This window comes from Malus domestica, chromosome 08 (assembly GCF_042453785.1).
Source record: "Malus domestica chromosome 08, GDT2T_hap1".
Lineage (NCBI taxonomy): Eukaryota > Viridiplantae > Streptophyta > Magnoliopsida > Rosales > Rosaceae > Malus > Malus domestica.
In genome coordinates this window covers 1,874,552-1,893,677 of record NC_091668.1, presented here as the reverse complement: position 1 = coordinate 1,893,677, position 19,126 = coordinate 1,874,552, and the positions used below count along the sequence as shown (strand labels likewise).

The following is a 19,126-nucleotide window of genomic DNA, read 5'->3' as shown; positions in this document are numbered from 1 at the left end:
TTTTTGATCCAAGTCCCTAAAATTAATTGATAATTTATTTCTATGTACGTTACTATATTTTTTAAATTAAAAATTAAAATTTATAGTTGTTTATAGTAATGAGATTTTAAATAAAAAACCATAATTTGTGGGATTAAAAATATTAAAATATAAATATACTATTGTGTGTGTCTGTGTGTAAACATGGGTACATTCATAAAAAATAACCAAAAAATTATTGTATCAAAACATGGGTACATTCTTCAAAATGGGTACATTTAGCAAAAATAAAAATGGGTACAAATAAATAAAAAAATATGGGTACAATACAAATAAAACTTTAAAAAATATGGGCACAAAAAGAAATTAATATATGGGTACAAATTAAAATTGAAAGGAAAATTGGTACAAATTAAAAAAGGGTTGCAAATAAAAAATGGGTACAAACTAAAAATAAAAATATATGATAAAAAGTTTAGCCATAAATATAAATATACTAATTGTAACATTTTTAATATTAAATGAATATATTTAGAAATAAAAAATATTTTATTATTGAAATAATTAATGATATTATTAATACAAAGGACCTTGATCAAAAATTGAAAAGTAATAAGGTTTTAATCAATAGAGTAGTAAAAATAAGGATGAAAACCTAATTACTCCATTTTTTAAATTGCACATTTTTAAAACTCCAATATGCTTTACACGTACTACACATTTAAATCTGTATTTGGAAGGCTAAAATGTCCTCGAATAGACAAAATTCATGGTATGTCATAGCAAAATAGTGAGTTTGAATTGTGGTGTCGTTCCCTTCGCAAAAAAAGTATTATGGGCTTAAATCGGAGCACGATCACCAAATTTGCATATTCCCACTGCGTCCTTTTGCCTTCTGACAATCCATTCCTTTTCAATAATCCATTTGGCCAATTGTTTTGCATCATTATTTTTCTTGCTAGCATCTTACAATGCAGCCTTTCACTTTCTCCAGCTTATTGTTAAGTTCTCGAGTTCACACGAGTTACCATGTGGGTTGTTCGATGTCCTCGCAAATCGCAGCTGGCAGGAGACACTGTCCAAACGTAGGTTTTTTGTATATAGCAGTCGAACCCTAATCATCGTGATTGAATCTATCACACTTACCTAAAATCACAAATATGAGACCAATATTCGTATCAATCTTATATGCCATTTCGAGGAGTTGTGTTGTCATCTAGTCATCTTGTTCGTCTTCTGCAAAACTGAAGCTGCGCTGGTATACGGTTCAAAGTTGAAACTATATCCAGTTTTAGTCTGATTAGCCGCTAATGGCATTTTCATAGGTCACCCTCATCTATAACCTTCCAAGTCTCCATCCTGCTTGGCATCTTTTGAACGAGAAAGTTCATTGGGTCACAACGCCCACACTACATAGTTGTTCGACCAAGATCATCGAGTGAGACCAGAATTTAGAAGGCCGGCTCGGGTAATTTGATTTTTTCCAATTTTTGTCTCTTTAGTCGCAAGATCAGATCCAACTGCCTTCATTCTCTCTAATTGGGCTTCAGCCCAGTTGATTTTCTAGCCTAAAATTTAGTCCAAAAACAAGCCCAAACCATTTGGGCCTTCATTACTATCCACAAGAAAATAGGGGCAATTCAGTAAATTTGGATCAAAGAACCACATAAACCTCATCTTCTCCGTCATCCGCTCCGTCGTTTGTCAAACACACAGAAATGGCGCTCAATCTAACCACCTCATTCCTCCATGGAACACCCTGCCCCACGCTCGTCCCTCCCAAGAAGGTAAATTTACCCAAATGCCCTCGTATATATCTCTTCGTATATTACCAAATGAATTTGTTATTTGATTATTTCGGTCTTTTCCAGGTCTGCGGTGGCGGTGGGTCGTCGGCGGGGAATTGCCGCTCTGTGGTGACGTGCAGGAAGAAGGAGATACACCCGCAGTTCCACGAGGACGCGAAGGTGTACTGCAAGGGGGAGCTGGTGATGACGACGGGTGGGACCCAGAAGGAGTACGTGGTGGACGTGTGGTCGGGCAACCACCCCTTCTACCTCGGAAACCGGTCGGGCATGCTCGTCGACGACGACCAGGTCGAGAAGTTCAGGAAGAAGTACGGCGAGCTCACCCAGATCATGGAGATTCCTGTCCTCAAGGGAGAGATTGTTCTGCCCTCCCGCCGCAAGGCCGCCGCCGGTAAAGGCGGCAAGAAGAAGTAGAAAAGGCCAATGCTTTGCTTACTCAATGTAAGATTATAGGTGAAGCATGAAAATTGAGTAGAATTCAGTGCCTATCTGTGTTTATTACGTTAATACCTGCCTTTTTGCTAATTTAATTTACATAATTACATTGTGGAGCTGTGTAATGTTGAGAAATTGATTCATCAAATTGTGGGTTAGTTCGAGTTTCACTTCTCGTAAATTAGAGTAGTTTAAAATATCGCTTGTCGTAAAGAAATGAAGCCAAACTAATTCCTGTTACCCTTTTGGGTGACTTTAGTTGAGAATGTAACTAGCAAGTGATGTGCACATTTATGATTAACTAGCAAGTAATTTGCTCCAGTTCGGTTTACTGCACTTTTTTTATAACGCGAATACGTGGTCGATATTCTTCACAATGCTAATACTTCGAGCTTGCAGTTGTTGATGAGCGATCCATATGTTTGTCGATATTTTGTCTAATAAAATTGACTGCAGTTTTTGAGAAGTGCAGTTAATCGTATTAGAGAAGTAAAGTGAGGACCGTTGATGAACATTCTCGTCTGACTGCGGAGTTGTTTTGATGACCCTCTCTGTTTATCGGATTCAGTGGTAAGATGGTGTAAGTAGTAGAAGTAGTTCTGCAGAAGTGCCAGTATTTAGTGAGTAGTACTAGGCTTGCTTTGCAGCTTTTGTTTACATTCATATAACTGGATACATGTTGAAGCTTGAAGTTGAAGATACTGCTGCCTGCTGCTGTTCGTTGATCGTGAATCAACATCTGAAGTAGCAGAAGCAAGCAACTCCTGGGAATTGAGCGTGACAAACTCCGTGCAAAGCACCTTCCCAGTTTCTGCATTGACTGTTGCAGTTTCCGGTGTTTGCGCAAAACCCTGACCATGTTTTGCTCCGCCTTTGGCTGATTCTTTGCTTCCACCATTGCCACCTCTGCATCTCACAAGTGACAAACAAAATCATACATAGAATTTGAGTACGAATCATAGATTATAGACCAAATAATGTAGATTAGATCAGCTTGAACATGTCTTTGACGTCCATCTTCAACATGATAAACATGGACAGAGGATTGCGCAACGAATTCGGCTGCATGTGGTCGAATTCAAATCTTGTTTGTCATTGTTTTGGCGATGTTCGTATATTTCGACCGCGTTGATTTCCTGCAACTTAAACCAGTCCAAACATTGTCTAGTTACCACAGCAAATGTGGAGAGTGCCAGCAGGACTGTGCGTGGATTATCTGAATTTTTTTGTTCTGATAGTCGATCACATTGATAGTTATCAATCTCGTCATGGTATATAGCGTTTATTACAACGATATGCTCTTAGGTTCATCAATCATGTTGTCCACCATGTGGATTAGTAATAGCAGTAGGTAATTATGTGATACGTTATGACATGTGGTTAAATTACTATATGATGGTCGCATTAAAAATTGTGAGTTGGATTCTCGCCCCTCTTTTCCCTTCCCCTCCTCTCTGAGTTTCCTCTTCTTCTCTCTCTACAGAGAGGTCAAACAAGATGATGATGTGGCTTAATCTTAAGCATTCAAATAGGAGGGGAGGGGAAAATGGGAGGGGAAAGAATCCAAATCCAAAAAAATAAATTGTAGGGATCATCATAAGAGGGAACAGGTTGAACAAGAGATTAATATATTTGTTTTTTGGATGTGGTTTCAATCCTATGTATTATTCAATATTACGAGTGCTTTAACCGTTAAATTTAATTTCTATAACTGTTTTAGATCTTGTATTTTTAATCTCAATCATATCCCTGCCCTCTCCTATGAAAGGGTCCCAGTAGAGGGTCTAAATGTTAAAATGCAGACTAATTTACTGCCGAATATCAAGCAAGGCGATGGACACCCTTCTTAAGAGGATAGGAGCATCTCTCCAAATCAGGTTATTTGTTGGGTCGTTAAAGCCGTCGAGCCTCTTGATCGACCCATTGCAAGAGGATTCATCGAAGCCGTTGCAATGGGGGTGAGTGTCTTTTTAATTAATTTAGGTGCTTTTGGTGAAAGTTCATGTGCCAAAATATGTAATCATGAAAAATTTCAGAAAAAAGAACGCAAAGTAAAACACTTATCTTAATCATTTGTACTTTTCTTTCTTCATGGTTGATGCCTTTCCCAGGAACATACATATTCTTATTAAAAATATATATATATATATGTATGCTTCTTTGTTCGTTCTCAAAGGAAAACTTTTTACATGTTTGCACTCTTGACGGTGAAATGATCAATAGTAAAAAAAAAAAAACTCTTGCACGATGAAATTTTGGGGGTCCAAATACATCTCGTTGCGCAAAAGCCTTTTCCAATGAAATTTTAAAACTGGTCGCACAATGTATATAACAAATTAAATAGAGTAAAGCCTTTGCGCCAAGTACACACAATAGAATGTACGTAATATGCTTCATATAAACCAATATCATCTAAGCAATCCAAACCGACATTCATGTCTTAAAACTAAAAAATTTAGACTAAAAAATGAAAAACTAAATGAACTACTAGGAAACACCACAATTGACGATAGATGAGACTCTCTTCTCCAAAACGCCCTCTCACGAGTGGCACCACATTGCGTCTCATGGGAAACCAATTCCCACATTGGCAATAGTCAAGTATTTGACTCAAAAAGGTATAAATTCATTACAAAATTTTCAATGAATTATCCACCCATTCAATGATATATCTCTAAAATGATACAAAATCATCATCAGAAATTGACCCGATTATGAGTTGAAATACACAAGCATAGAAGAATAAGGAATATATATTTTCAATAATTATTCAATAAATGTGATAATTAGTTATGGAAATATATATCGATCATATGGCATTTGGAGAAGCAAATCAAAACGTACGAATTGAATGCGTAATAGGCTCAATATTGTATATATAAATTGTTTTGTATTAGGAGTTGATAGAGAAAGGTCAAGGTTACATATATATAGTTTGTCTGTGGATCGATCAAAGATGGCAGTTGGAATGAACAAAATTTTGGTGATTGGAATCGGCCTTTTTGTCAGCTGTTTGCTGCTCCGATGCGAAGAAGTTGATGGAAAAGAATATATAGTGGGGGATGAGAAAAGATGGAGCCCTGATGCTAACTTAACCCAGTGGACTGAGGACAAGAAGTTCAAGGCTGGAGATGTTTTGGGTAATTAAAATGACTAACACTTTGGTTTTCTTTTCAATTCGTTTTCATGCATCCGATTCCTCAAATATTACTATATTTGATTAGCAGCTGGTTTGTTTACTAATTCAATATTGTATTTTGAATACAGTTTTCGAATATAAAGATCCCCTTCTCATGGTAGCTGCTGTACGGGACAAATATTTGTTCGAGAAGTGTGACTTATATGCCGGCGTGATAAAACTATACACTTCAGGAAACGATCATGCAGTATTGGAGAAGGGCACAATCTACTTCGCACCTTATCCGTCTCCCTACTGTGAAAATGGAATGAAACTTACAGTTCATGTGGAGTAACTATATATACATATATATAAACATGATGCAGTTTATGAGGCTCCACTGTGAATTATGTTTTTCAGGCTCCATTGTTAATTGTCATACAAAAATGATGATAATATGAGGAAATAATTGGAGCTGTATTGTTTTTAGATTTTGGATTTTTTTTTCTCTTATCTCTAACCTCGGCTAACCCTCTTGTTCTCACACATAGATGCATGAGAATTCTTTAAATTGCACATCTTTAAAACTCCAATATACTTTACACGTATAACACACGTGATTAAGAAGTTCTAAAATGTTGAGAAAATGATTCATCAAATTGTGCGTTAGTTCGAGTTGCGATCCCAAGCCACCAAAGCTTCCTGCTTAGCGAGGGTCGGGGAAGGACATTTATAGAATACTGTATACATCATTATCTTTGCTTTGCAAAGAGACTATTTTCATGACTCGAACCAATGACCTTTCAATCACAAAAGAGCAACTTTTCCATTGCACTTCTTGTAAAGTAGTTTAAAATATTGCTTGTCATGAAGAAATGAAGCCTAACTAATGCCAGTTAGACCTAGTTTGGGAGTGAGGTGCTTAAAAAAAAAACACCCATGAAAAAAAGCTGTGAGGGTTTTAGGTATTTGGTAAACTGAAAAAAAATGGCTTATTTTGAAAGCTGCTGTGAGAATAAGCTGAAATCAAAGGAAAAAGTTGAAGCTGCTATTTGCAGCTTTGGAAAACTGGCTTTTTTTCAAAGCACACGTAGCTACAATGCTTCTTTAATGAAAAGACCCACTATTAGACTGCTTTTTTTTTCCAAAAGCACTTTTACAAAAAAGTTTACCAAACACTCTGCTGATTTATTTCACAGCCGCTTATTCTCACAGCACAGCAGCTTATTCTCACAGCACAGCCGCTTATTCTCACAGCAGCTTTTTTTCAAAGCACAACAATACCAAACCAGCCCTTACCCTGTTGGGTGACTTTAGTTGAGAAAATGTAACTAGCAAGTGATGTGCACATTGATGATTAAGATTTTAATATTTACTCCAGTTTGGTTTACTGCACTTTTTTGTAATGCGAATATGTGGTCGATATTTATAGAAAGTATGGCTTTAATTTGTAATGTATTTCATGAGTTTAATGTACAAGGGGTCCAGATATATATGAGAAGAAAGAGGGGAAAGAAAGAGAGATAAGATGGCTGCTGCAAGCAGCCAACAGAAAAGAGAAAAAAGGAGACTGCTACAAGCAGCCGACAAGGACTGAAAAGGAAGACAAATTAGACAAGCTAGCCTAATCTACACCTTACAAAAAACAACTTGCACACCTCCCTTAAATCAAGGAAAGAAGACTAATTACTAATTACAAATAGTGCCTAGAGCTACCCCTAGAAAACATGGTAGCTGACTCTAGAGGCCAAAATACACTTCAACATTTCAACAATATTCTTCATACAGCTAATAATTCGAGCTTGCCGTTGCTGACATGCAATACATATGTTTGTCGATATTTTGTCTAATAAATTTGGCTGCAGTTTTTTGAGAAGTGCAGTTAATCGTATTAGAGAAGTAAAGTTAGGACCGTTGATGAACATTCTCGTCTGACTGCGGAGTTGTTTTGATGACCCTCTGTTTATCGGATTCATTGGTAAGATGGTGTAAGTAGTAGAAGTAGTTCTGCAGAAGTACCATTATTTAGTGAGTAGTACTAGGCTTGCTTTGCAGCGTTTGTTTACATTCATATAACTGGATACATGTCGAAGCTTGAAGTTGAAGATACTGCTGCCTGCTGCTGTTCGTTGATCGTGAATCAACATCTGAAGTAGCAGAAGCAAGCAACTCCTGGGAATTGAGCGTGACAAGCTCCGTGCAAAGCACCTTCCCAGTTTCTGCATCGACTATTGCAGTTTCAGGTGTTTGCGCAAAACCCTGACCATGTTTTGCTCCGCCTTTGGCAGATTCTTTGCTTCCACCATTGCCACCTCTGCATCTCACAAGTCACAAACAAAATCATACATAGAATTTGAGTACGAATCATAGATTATAGACCAAATAATGTAGATTAGATCAGCTTGAACATGTCTTTGACGTCCATCTTCAACATGATAAACATGGACAGATGATTGCGCAACGAATTCGGCTGCATCTAGTCGAATTCAAATCTTGTTTGTCATTGTTTTGGCGAGGTTCGTTTATTTCGACCGCGTTGATTTTCTGAAACTTAAACCAGTCCAAACATTGTATAGTTACGACAGCAAATGTGGAGAGTGCCAGCAGGACTATGCGTGGATTATCTGAATTTTTTTGTTCTGATAGTCGATCACATTGATAGTTATCAATCTCGTCATTACAATGATATGCTCTAAGGTTCATCAATCATGTTGTCCACCATGTCGATTAGTAATAGCAGTAGGTAATTATGTGATATGTTATGAAATGTGGTTAAATTACTATGTGATGGTCGCACTAAAAATTGTGAGTTGGATTCTCGCCCCTCTTTTCCCTTCCCCTCCTCTCTGAGTTTCCTCTTCTTCTCTCTCTACAGAGAGGTCAAACAAGATGATGATGTGGCTTAATCTTAAGCATTCAAATAAGAGGGGAAGGGAAAATGGGAGGGGAAAAAATCCAAATCCAAAAAAATAAATTGTAGGGATTATCATAAGAGGGAATAGGTTGAACAAGAGATTAATATATTTGTTTTTTGAGTGTGGTTTCAATCCTATGTATCATTCAATATTACAAGTGCTTTAACCGTTAAATTTAATTTCTATAACTGTTTTAGATCTTCTATTTTTAATCTCAATCATATCCCTGCCCTCTCCTATGAAAGGGTCCCAGTAGAGGGCCTAAATGTTAAAATGCACACTAATTTACTGCCGAATATCAAGCAAAGCGATGGACACCCTTCTTAAGAGGATAGGAGCATCTCTCCAAATCAGGTTATTTGTTGGGTCGTTAAAGCCGTCGAGCCTCTTGATCGACCCATTGCAAGAGGATTCATCGAAGCCGTTGCAATGGTGGTGAGTGTCTTTTTAATTAATTTAGGTGCTTTTGGTGAAAGTTCATGTGCCAAAATACGTAAACACGAAAAGTTTCAGAAAAAAGATAAACGCAAAGTAAAACACTTATCTTAATCATTTGTACTTTTCTTTCTTCATGGTTGATGCAGTTCCCAGGAACATACATATTCTTGTTTAAAAAAAAAAACGAAGTATGCTTCTTTGTTCGTTCTCAAGGGACAACTTTTTACATGTTTGCACTCTTAATGGTGAAATGATCAATAGTAAAAAAAAAAAACTCTTGCACGACGAAATTTTGAGCGTCCAAATACACCTCGTCACACAAAAGCTTTTTCCAATGAAATTTTAAAACTCGTTGCACAACATATATAAAAAATTAAATAGAGTAAAAACTTTGCGCCAAGTACACACAACATAATGTCCGTAATATGCTTCATATAAACCAATATTATCTAAGCAATCCAAACCGACATTCATGTCTTAAAACTAAAAAATTTAGACTAAAAAATGAAAAACTAAATGAACTACTAGGAAACACCACAATTGTCGATAGATGAGACTTTCTTCTCCAAAACGCCCTCTCATGAGTGGCACCACACGGCGTCTCACGGAAACGAATTCCCACATTGGCAACAGTCAAGTATTTGACTCAAAATGGTATAAATTCATTACAAAATTTTCAATGAATTATCCACCCATTCAATGATATATCTCTAAAATGATACAAAATCATCATCAGAAATTGACCCGATTATGAGTTGAAATACACAAGCATAGAAGAATAAGGAATATATATATATATATATATATATATATATATATATATATATATATATATTCAATAATTATTCAAAAAATGTGATAATTAGTTATGGAAATATATATCGATCATATGGCATTTGGAGAAGCAAATCAAAACGTACGAATTGAATGCGTAATAGGCTCAATATTGTATATATAAATTGTTTTGTATTTGGAGTTGATAGAGAAAGGTCAAGGTTACATATATATAGTTTGTCTGTGGATCGATCAAAGATGGCAATTGGAATGAACAAAATTTTGGTGATTGGAATCGGCCTTTTTGTCAGCTGTTTGCTGCTCCGATGCGAAGAAGTTGATGGAAAAGAATATATAGTGGGGGATGAGAAGAGATGGAGCCCTGATGCTAACTTAACCCAGTGGACTGAGGACAAGAAGTTCAAGGCTGGAGATGTTTTGGGTAATTAAAATGACTGACTAACACTTTGGTTTTCTTTTCAATTCGTTTTCATGCATCCGATTCCTCAAATATTACTATATTTGATTAGCAGCTGGTTTGTTTACTAATTCAATATTGTATTTTGAATACAGTTTTCGAATATAAAGATCCCCTTCTCATGGTAGCTGCTGTACGGGACAAATATTTGTTCGAGAAGTGTCACTTATATGCCGGCGTGATAAAACTATACACTTCAGGAAACGATCATGCGGTATTGGAGAAGGGCACAATCTACTTCGCACCTTATCCGTCTCCCTACTGTGAAAATGGAATGAAACTTACAGTTCATGTTGAGTAACTATATATATATATATATATATATATATAAACATGAGGAAATAATTGGAGCTGTATTGTTTTTAGATTTTGGAGTTTTTTTTCTCTTATCTCTAACCTCGGGTAACCCTCTTGCTCTCACACATAGATGCACGAGAATTCTTTAAATTGCACATCTTTAAAACTCCAATATACTTTACACGTATAACACACGTGATTAAGAAGTTCTAAAATGTTGAGAAAATGATTCATCAAATTGTGCGTTAGTTCGAGTTGCGATCCCAAGCCACCAAAGCTTCCTGCTTAGCCAGGGTCGGGGAAGGACATCTGTAGAATACTGTATACATCATTATCCTTACTTTGCAAAGAGACTATTTTCATAACTCGAACCAATGACCTTTCAATCACAAAAGAGCAACTTTTCCGTTGCACTTCTTGTAAAGTAGTTTAAAATATCGTGAAGAAATGAAGCCAAACTAATGCCAGTTACCCTGTTGGGTGACTTTAGTTGAGAACATGTAACTAGCAAGTGATGTGCACATTGATGATTAAGATTTTAATATTTGCTCCAGTTTGGTTTACTGCACTTTTTTGTAATGCGAATATGTGGTCGATATTTATAGAAATTATGGCTTTAATTTGTAATGTATTTCATGAGTTTAATGTACAAGGGTCCAGATATATATGAGAAAAAAGAGGGGGGAGAAAGGGAGATAAGATGGCTGCTGCAAGCAGCCAACAGAAAAGAGAAAAAAGGAGACTGCTACAAGCAGCCGACAAGGACTGAAAAGGAAGACAAATTAGACAAGCTAGCCTAATCTACACCTTACAAAAAACAACTTGCACACCTCCCTTAAATCAAGGAGAGAAGACTAATTACTAATTACAAATAGTGCCTAGAGCTATCCCTAGAGAACATGGTAGCTGACTCTAGAGGCCAAAATACACTTCAACAATATTCTTCATACAGCTAATAATTCGAGCTTGCAGTTGCTGACATGCGAATGTTTGTCGATATTTTGTCTAATAAATTTGGCTCTAGTTTTTGAGAAGTGCAGTTAATCGTATTAGAGAAGTAAAGTTAGGACCGTTGATGAACATTCTCGTCTGACTGCGGAGTTGTTTTGATGACTCTCTTTTTATCGGATTCATTGGTAAGATGGTGTAAGTAGTAGAAGTAGTTCTGCAGAAGTACCATTATTTAGTGAGTAGTACTAGGTTTGCTTTGCAGCTTTTGTTTACATTCATATAACTGGATACATGTCGAAGCTTGAAGGTTAAGATACTGCTGCCTGCTGCTGTTCGTTGATCGTGAATCAACATCTGAAGTAGCAGAAGCAAGCAACTCCTGGGTATTGAGCGTGACAAGCTCCGTGCAAAGCACCTTCCCAGTTTCTGCATTGACTATTGCAGTTTCAGGTGTTTGCGCAAAACCCTGACCATGTTTTGCTCCGCCTTTGGCAGATTCTTTGCTTCCACCATTGCCACCCTGCATCTCACAAGTCACAAACAAAATCATACATAGAATTTGAGTACGAATCATAGATTATAGACCAAATAATGTAGATTAGATCAGCTTGAACATGTCTTTGACGTCCATTTTCAACATGATAAACATGGACAGAGGATTGCGCAACGAATTCGGCTGCATCTGGTCGAATTCAAATCTTGTTTGTCATTGTTTTGGTGATGTTCGTATATTTCGACCGCGTTGATTTTCTGCAACTTAAACCAGTCCAAACATTGTATAGTTACGACAGCAAATGTGGAGAGTGCCAGCAGGACTATGCGTGGATTATCTGAATTTTTTTTGTTCTGATAGTCGATCACATGATAGTTATCAATCTCGTCATTACAATGATATGCTCTTAGGTTCATCAATCATGTTGTCCACCATGTCGATTAGTAATAGCAGTTGGTAATTATGTGATATATTATGACATGTGGTTAGATTACTATGTGATGGTCGCACTAAAAATTGTGAGTTGGATTCTCGCCCCTCTTTTCCCTTCCCCTCCTCTATGAGTTTCCTCTTCTTCTCTCCCTACCGAGAGGTCAAACAAGATGATGATGTGGCTTAATCTTGAGCATTCAAATAGGAGGGGAGGGGAAATAATCCAAATCCAAAAAAATAAATTGTAGGGATCATCATAAGAGGGAACATGTTGAACAAGAGATTAATATATTTGTTTTTTGGGTGTGGTTTCAATCCTATGTATCATTCAATATTATAAGTGCTTTAGTCGTTAAATTAAATTTCTATAACTGTTTTAGATCTTGTATTTTTAATCTCAATCGTATTCCTGCCCTCTCCTATGAAAGGATCCCAGTAGAGGGCCTAAATGTTAAAATGCACACTAATTTACTGCCGAATATCAAGCAAAGCGATGGACACCCTTCTTAGAGGATAGGAGCATCTCTCCATATCAGGTTATTTGTTGGGTCTTTAAAGCCATCGAGCCTCTTGATCGACCCATTGCAATAGGATTCATCGAAGCCGTTGCAATGGGGATGATTGTCTTTTTAATTAATTTAGGTGCTTTTGGTGAAAGTTCATGTGCCAAAATATGTAATCACGAAAAGTTTCCGAAAAAAGATAGAAAACCATGCATCTTGTTAGGCATACATGCATGCATGTTGATGTTGCGTCCCGACTCCCGTGGCTTTTGATCAAAAGCGCACAGCTTCAACCAAGTTCTCATGAACCAGTTCAGCTGCCTCTTTATTACTGTGGTTAGAAAGAATATGGTTGAAGATTATCTAATTGAGAAAGCACATATAAAAATATGCGTTAGGAAAATATAAAAGGGAAAGTATTTTAGAGATTTGATTTAATTAGAAAAATTATTATGGGTTATATTTAAGAGAACTTTAACGAAAAGCACCCGGTACTGTTCACTTTAACGAAAAACCACATTTTTACACTAAAAAGTCAATCCTGGTACTATTCACTTTACCATTTATTTTGTCTTTATCATTAAAACTCAAAGTTTTCAAGCCCTTTTCATTAGTTTTCCTTATATTTAATTAGGGATTTTATATTATTATTTTGAATGGTTTTGAGTTATCTAACACGTCCAATTGTAAAGTTTTTTTTTTTTTTTGAACAAATGATATTATCTACACTATATGGGAGGGGTGGACTTAGCTTCACAATGGGCTAGTAATAATGTGGTTCAAACTCGCATTTGGCGAGAACCGAACACAAGATCCCTCACTTACAAGTGAAGAGGAATACCACTAGACCGTATTATTAAGTGGTAAAAAAAAATTCTATCGTTTGACAAAAAAAATATTATAAAGTTTTTCTCAAGTAATAAGTTAATTTTATGTAGTGTACTCCACCATCTGTCGTTAATTTTTAATCTCTTTTCACGTGATTTAAATTTTAAATGAATTTAATGTATATTAAAAACAAACAAAAGTGAAAATAGTATGGAGAGGTTGTGCCTCGATGTTAATTCCAATCCGTCAAAGAGGAGATATTTTTTAGTGTGTCGGTACAACAAATATAATAATACAATTGATGTTATGTCATTTAGTATATTGAACCGTATTCTTGACACACGGAAAAATTAATCGTCAAAGAGTCCCTTTCATCCTAAATTTTTGATAACGAGAATTATTTCTATGCATGCATCTCATCATCATTGGATGGAAATTAATACCAATTATTAGACTATATTAAATTACATTATCGGAAGGGAAGAATCACATAATAAAAATTCTACTTAAAATTATTAAAACATTAATAAACGCCATGTCGGAGCTGTAGCTATCACTTACTGGGAGTACGATTTTCTCCCCTCTTAGGCCATCTCTAACCGAGGGCTGGCCAGATGGCTCGTTTTAGCCCTCTGGCCCTCCAAGATTCCCCAATATATTAATATTTTAATGAATAATACAGGGCCATATTTGCCTCAGTCTCCAACCGAGGGCCAGAAAGCCAGAGGGCTCGTTTTAGCCTTGTCACAAAAAACCATCTCCAACCGAGGGTCAAAGGGCCATAGGGCCAAACATAATTTATTATTTAAAAACTACAACTAAAATGTTGTTTAAGTTTCATGTTGTATAATTTTTATGTTGGTTAATGTTATTTAATGTTGTTTCATATTGTTTAATGTTGTTTCATGTTACTTAATTTAATTTAATGTTGTATAATGGCTTAGGAAGTTATAGGAAAAAAATATGAAACAAATTTTGTGAAATAGAAGTTATAGGAAAAAAATAGAATTTAAAAAAAAAATATAAAACAAATTTTGTGAAATAGAAGTTATAGGAAAAAAATGGAATTTAAAAAAAATATGAAACAAATTTTGTGAAATAGAAGTTATAGGAAAAAAATAGAATTTAAAAAAAATATAAAACAAATTTTGTGAAATAGAAGTTATAGGAAAAAAATGGAATTTAAAAAAAATGAAATAAATTTTGTGAAAAAGAAGTTATAAGAAAAAAATGGAATTAAAAAAAATATGAAATAAATTTTGTGAAATAGAAGTTATAGGAAAAAAAAATATGAAACAAATTTTGTGAAATAGAAGTTATAGGAAAAAAAATGGAATTTAAAAAAAATATGAACCAAATTTTGTGAAATAGAAGTTATAGGAAAAAATAGAAGTTATATGAAAATTTTTGTAAATAAAAAAATAATAATAATGTAAAAAAAAAATCAAATCAAATGCAATGGCTAGTAGCCGTTTCATTTGAATTTTTTTTTTAAATCTTGTCGGTTATAACCGATAGGAATAACAAAACTATAAAAAAAAAATAGCCAGCCCAGGGCTGGCTGGTTGGCCGAAAGCAGCCAGCCTTTTGGCCCTTTGAAATTCTGTGAGGCCCTCCCTGATTCTCGAGCCCACTGACCTAGCCCTCGGTTGGAGACGGTTTTAGGGCTATTTTTGGGCCTTTGGCCCTTTGGACCCTTCGGTTGGAGATGACCTTAATTTTATCCCATTCCCTTCTCTCCTCTCACACTTTGATTTTTGTTTTATTGTCTTAGGTCATCTCCAATTGAAGGGTCCAGAGGGCCAAAAGGCCAAAAATAGCCCTAAAACCGTCTCCAACCGAGGGCTAGGCCAGATGGTTCGGGAATCTGGGAGGGCCCCACGAAATTTCAAAGGGCCAAAGGGCCAAAGGGTTGGCTGGGCTGTCTATTTTTTTTTTTATAGTTTTCCTATTGCTGTCAGTTATAACCAACAACATTAAAGAAGGATTTGAAATTCTTTTTTTTTTTTATAGTTTTACTATTAGTGTCGGTTATAACTGACACTAGTAGTTTGAAATTTTTTTGAATATAACGGCTAGCTGACTCAACTAGCCGTTGGGTTTTTTATTTTTTTTTATTTTTTTTTAACATTTCTTTTCTTCTATAAATATGGTGAAGTTCTTTCAATTCTTCACTTCATTTGCAATATTTCCTTCTTCAATATTTTTCAATATTTCCTTCAATATATTTCTCAATATTTCCTTCAATATATTTTCCAATATTTCCTTCATCTATAATATTTGTTTCAATTTTTCAATAATTTCCTTCATCTATAATATTTCTTCACTTCATTTGCAATATTTCCTTCATCTATAATATTTGTTTCAATTTTTCAATAATTTCCTTCAATATTTCCTTCATTTAAAAAACAAATGGCCTCATCTGCAATGAAATGTAGGGCTTGGACCCGAAAAGAAGATGAAGCTCTTTGCAAGGCTTATAGATGGGTCTCAGAAGATAGTGTGAGGGGGATTTCTCAAACAAGTGAAGGTGTTTGGACTCATGTGTCAAAAAAATACTTAGAGTTCTACGAATGCACCATTCCACCGAATACCCGAAACCACGAAAGTTGTTCTTCAAGATGGAAGAAACATCTTCATCCAAGTTTGAATAAATGGCATCAAGCACTATTAGCAGCCGCAAGTAGACATGAAAGCGGCGCCAATTACTATGACGAAGTTAGTGTTTTCACAGTTTATTTTAAATGTTTAATTATATTACATTTAATTTTTGTAATTATATGTAATTATATTACATTTAATTTCATGAATTAATTTCCTAAAATTTTTGTAATTAAATTTTCTAGGTACGCCAAGCGGAGGAATTGTATATGAAGGGCAGCTCAAAACTCTTTCAGTTTCACGGTTGTTGGGAAATTTGTAAAGGATGAGTGTTATTTGAAGATCCACCTCAACATAGAGTGGATCCTTTGGGAGCTGCATCCCCATCTGTAGATATGAATGAAGATGGATCTCCTACCATTCAACAAACAAGGGTAGAAAATCCGACTCTGTCCGAAAGTTCTTTACCTAGGGCTATGGGACGAAACAAGGCCCGAAGGTTGAGGGAAAAGGACAAGGCAAATGCTGATTACGCCGCTCAACATGAAGTGGCAGCCTCATTGCGATTACTGGCGGAGCAAAATGCCCTTGAGGTGGAAGAAAGGAAGTGTAGACATGAAGAACGGGCCAAACAAATACAAGAAGAGATGGATGATAAGAATATGGAAGGGAACACTTCGAATTACACTCCAATGAGTAAGGCCTATTTTGATAGGAAAAAAAAGGAAATTATGTCTCGGCGGCAATTGTTTACCTCTGACTATACTCCTACAATGGCGGATGATGAAGATGATGTTGATTATGGATATTAAATTTAAGTCTTGTAATTTTTAAATTTAAGTTAATGTTGTTTTTAAATTTAATTTGTAGTTTTTAAATATAAGTTGTTGTTTTTAAATTTAAGTTGTTGTAGTTTTTAAATTTAAATAATAAATTATGTTTGGCCCTATGGCCCTTTGGCCCTCGGTTGGAGACGGAGGCAAATATGGCCCTGTACTGTTCATTAAAATATTAATATCTTGGGGAATCTTGAAGGGCCAGAGGGCTAAAACGAGCTCTCTGGTCAGCCCTCGGTTAGAGATGGCCTTACCGGACTAGGACCATGTGTCCTCTACCGAGGGGGGGGGTCTAGTCATGGTTGGCTCACAGGGAAAGGGATCCTCTCTGGATCCATTCGGACCATTCCTCCTAATCCACCAAGTCCGAGAATTTAAGTTATTGAAATTTGATCCAACAACTACAAACAGGGGCCTACTTTAAAAATTATAATAACTTTAGCCGTTGGATCAAATTTCAATGGTCTGGATCCCCGGACTTGGTGGATTAGGAGGAATGGATCCGGAGATGATCCCTTTTCGACTCACAGCTCTATTGGAGTGGAGTCTACTTACCCATTCATATATATAAAAAAAGGAGTCACTTAATATTATGGTCTAAAGATATTCTTCTTCACATGTAAGTGAGAGATTTTATGTTCGATTTCGCCATAAGCGAATTTGAGTTACATTATTACAAGATCATTTTGAGGCTAAACTCATCCCCTCCCGTTAATGTAGATAATATTATTTGTTAAAAAAATTAAGGAAATTATAAACTCAGGACTATGATATTCCGAGCTCTACCTATAAATGGGGCGACAAATCGGTCTCTAAAAAATACAGACACAAGATTCTCTCATACTTTCTCTTCCTCGCTAATATTTCCCGGAAAATCTTCCATTTTCTCAGTCCATAATTTCTTGCCTAAATTATCTCTCAAGCTACCCAAACCCTCTATAAATACACCCTCTTCATGCTCTTCACTCTCATCGCCACAGCGGTCTCCGTCGAGCGTTCACACAAAACGAACAACCACCGTGGCCATCGCCTAGATCATTTCATTTTTTTCTCTCCAAAACATGGATAAATACAAGGCGGCGTTCGATTATGTGGCGGCCGAGAAAGCCATTGCCATGCTTAAGTACCGCCGCCACCAGAAGTTCAAATCCGTTCTGAAGGCGTGCGCCGCCGTCTCTCCTCTCATCTTCGCCCTCTCCCGTTCTCTTCCGTCCGCCTCCCAACTCTCCGACATTTCCTGCCAAATTCACGCCGTCTTTGACAACCAGTTTTACGTTTTCTTGCTCATCATATCCCTCCTCGCCGCCATTTACGCTCTGGCCTGCCAACACGACGAAGAATCCGCCCGATCACCTGATGTGTACGAGGAGTTCGCCGTCAACAGAGTGTATTGCCGGAGCGTCGTCATCAATGGCGAAGATAACGGCGGTGTGTGTTCAGAAACAGAGAAGACGCCGTCTTTTCCAGAAACAGAGTCGAAGGCGGATGAGGAGTCTAAAAATGCAGTGGTGCTATTGCCGTCGGTTGAACGCCGCGAAACGGTTACAGAAACGGAAAGTCGTTACGTCCCACCGGTTCCTGCAATTACTATAGAGAGTGCTGACGCTGCATTGGTGGAGAAGGAGAAGCGGTACATGAGAACACAGTCGGAGAGGTTTGAGAGGAAGAAGATAAGTAGTACTAAAAGAGTTATGCGACGAAAGGAGACGGATATTTACCGGAAAACTAAGAGTTTCGGCGGGGAAGAGGCGGCAAGACGGTTGGGGTCCGTGGAGGTGTTGGACGACGAGGAGTTCAACCGGAAAATACAGGAATTTATTGTCAAAAACAAGAGGAAGCAGAAGGAAGAGTATGAGAATGAAAGGGTGGAAAGGGAGAGGGAGAGGCGGAGGAAGGAGAAGGAAGACGAAGAGAGGCGGAGGACGGAGGAGTTTAACTGGAAAATAAAGAAGTTCATTGAAGACAAGAAGCAGATTCAGAAAGAAGAGAAGAGGCAAGAGGAAGAAGATTAAAGGAGGAGAAGGAGAAGAACAGAGGGCAGTTACGTTCGCATGGCTTCTTTTACCTCTGCAGTAATTCATTGAGGCTACTTTTACCTTAGCAGTAATTAGTATTTTAATGTTTTACAAGTATTAGCTTTCAAGTCTTAGTACACGGATGCACATTATTATCACTGTCTTTAATCTTAATATTACAATTAAATAAAAGAGTAGTGTCATGCTTACTATCTATTTGTAAAT

At 36.6% G+C, this 19,126-nt stretch overlaps 2 protein-coding genes across 2 annotated transcripts; one reads left to right on the top strand and one right to left on the bottom strand.

The window, feature by feature from the left end:
* The first annotated feature begins 1,630 nt into the window (after window positions 1-1,630).
* On the top strand, window positions 1,631-2,392 carry LOC103428641 (large ribosomal subunit protein bL31c-like). Its single transcript, XM_008366762.4, has 2 exons — window positions 1,631-1,766; window positions 1,851-2,392. Exons 1-2 carry the CDS (start codon window positions 1,698-1,700, stop codon window positions 2,199-2,201), a joined length of 420 nt encoding a protein of 139 aa, XP_008364984.3. The 5' UTR covers window positions 1,631-1,697; the 3' UTR covers window positions 2,202-2,392.
* Window positions 2,393-11,540: 9,148 nt separating this feature from the next.
* LOC103440540 (defensin-like protein 19) lies at window positions 11,541-12,102 on the bottom strand. Its single transcript, XM_070826763.1, is given in 2 exon segments — window positions 11,541-11,713; window positions 11,967-12,102. Coding segments are annotated over 2 exon segments (309 nt in total).
* Between the last annotated feature and the right edge of the window lie 7,024 nt (window positions 12,103-19,126).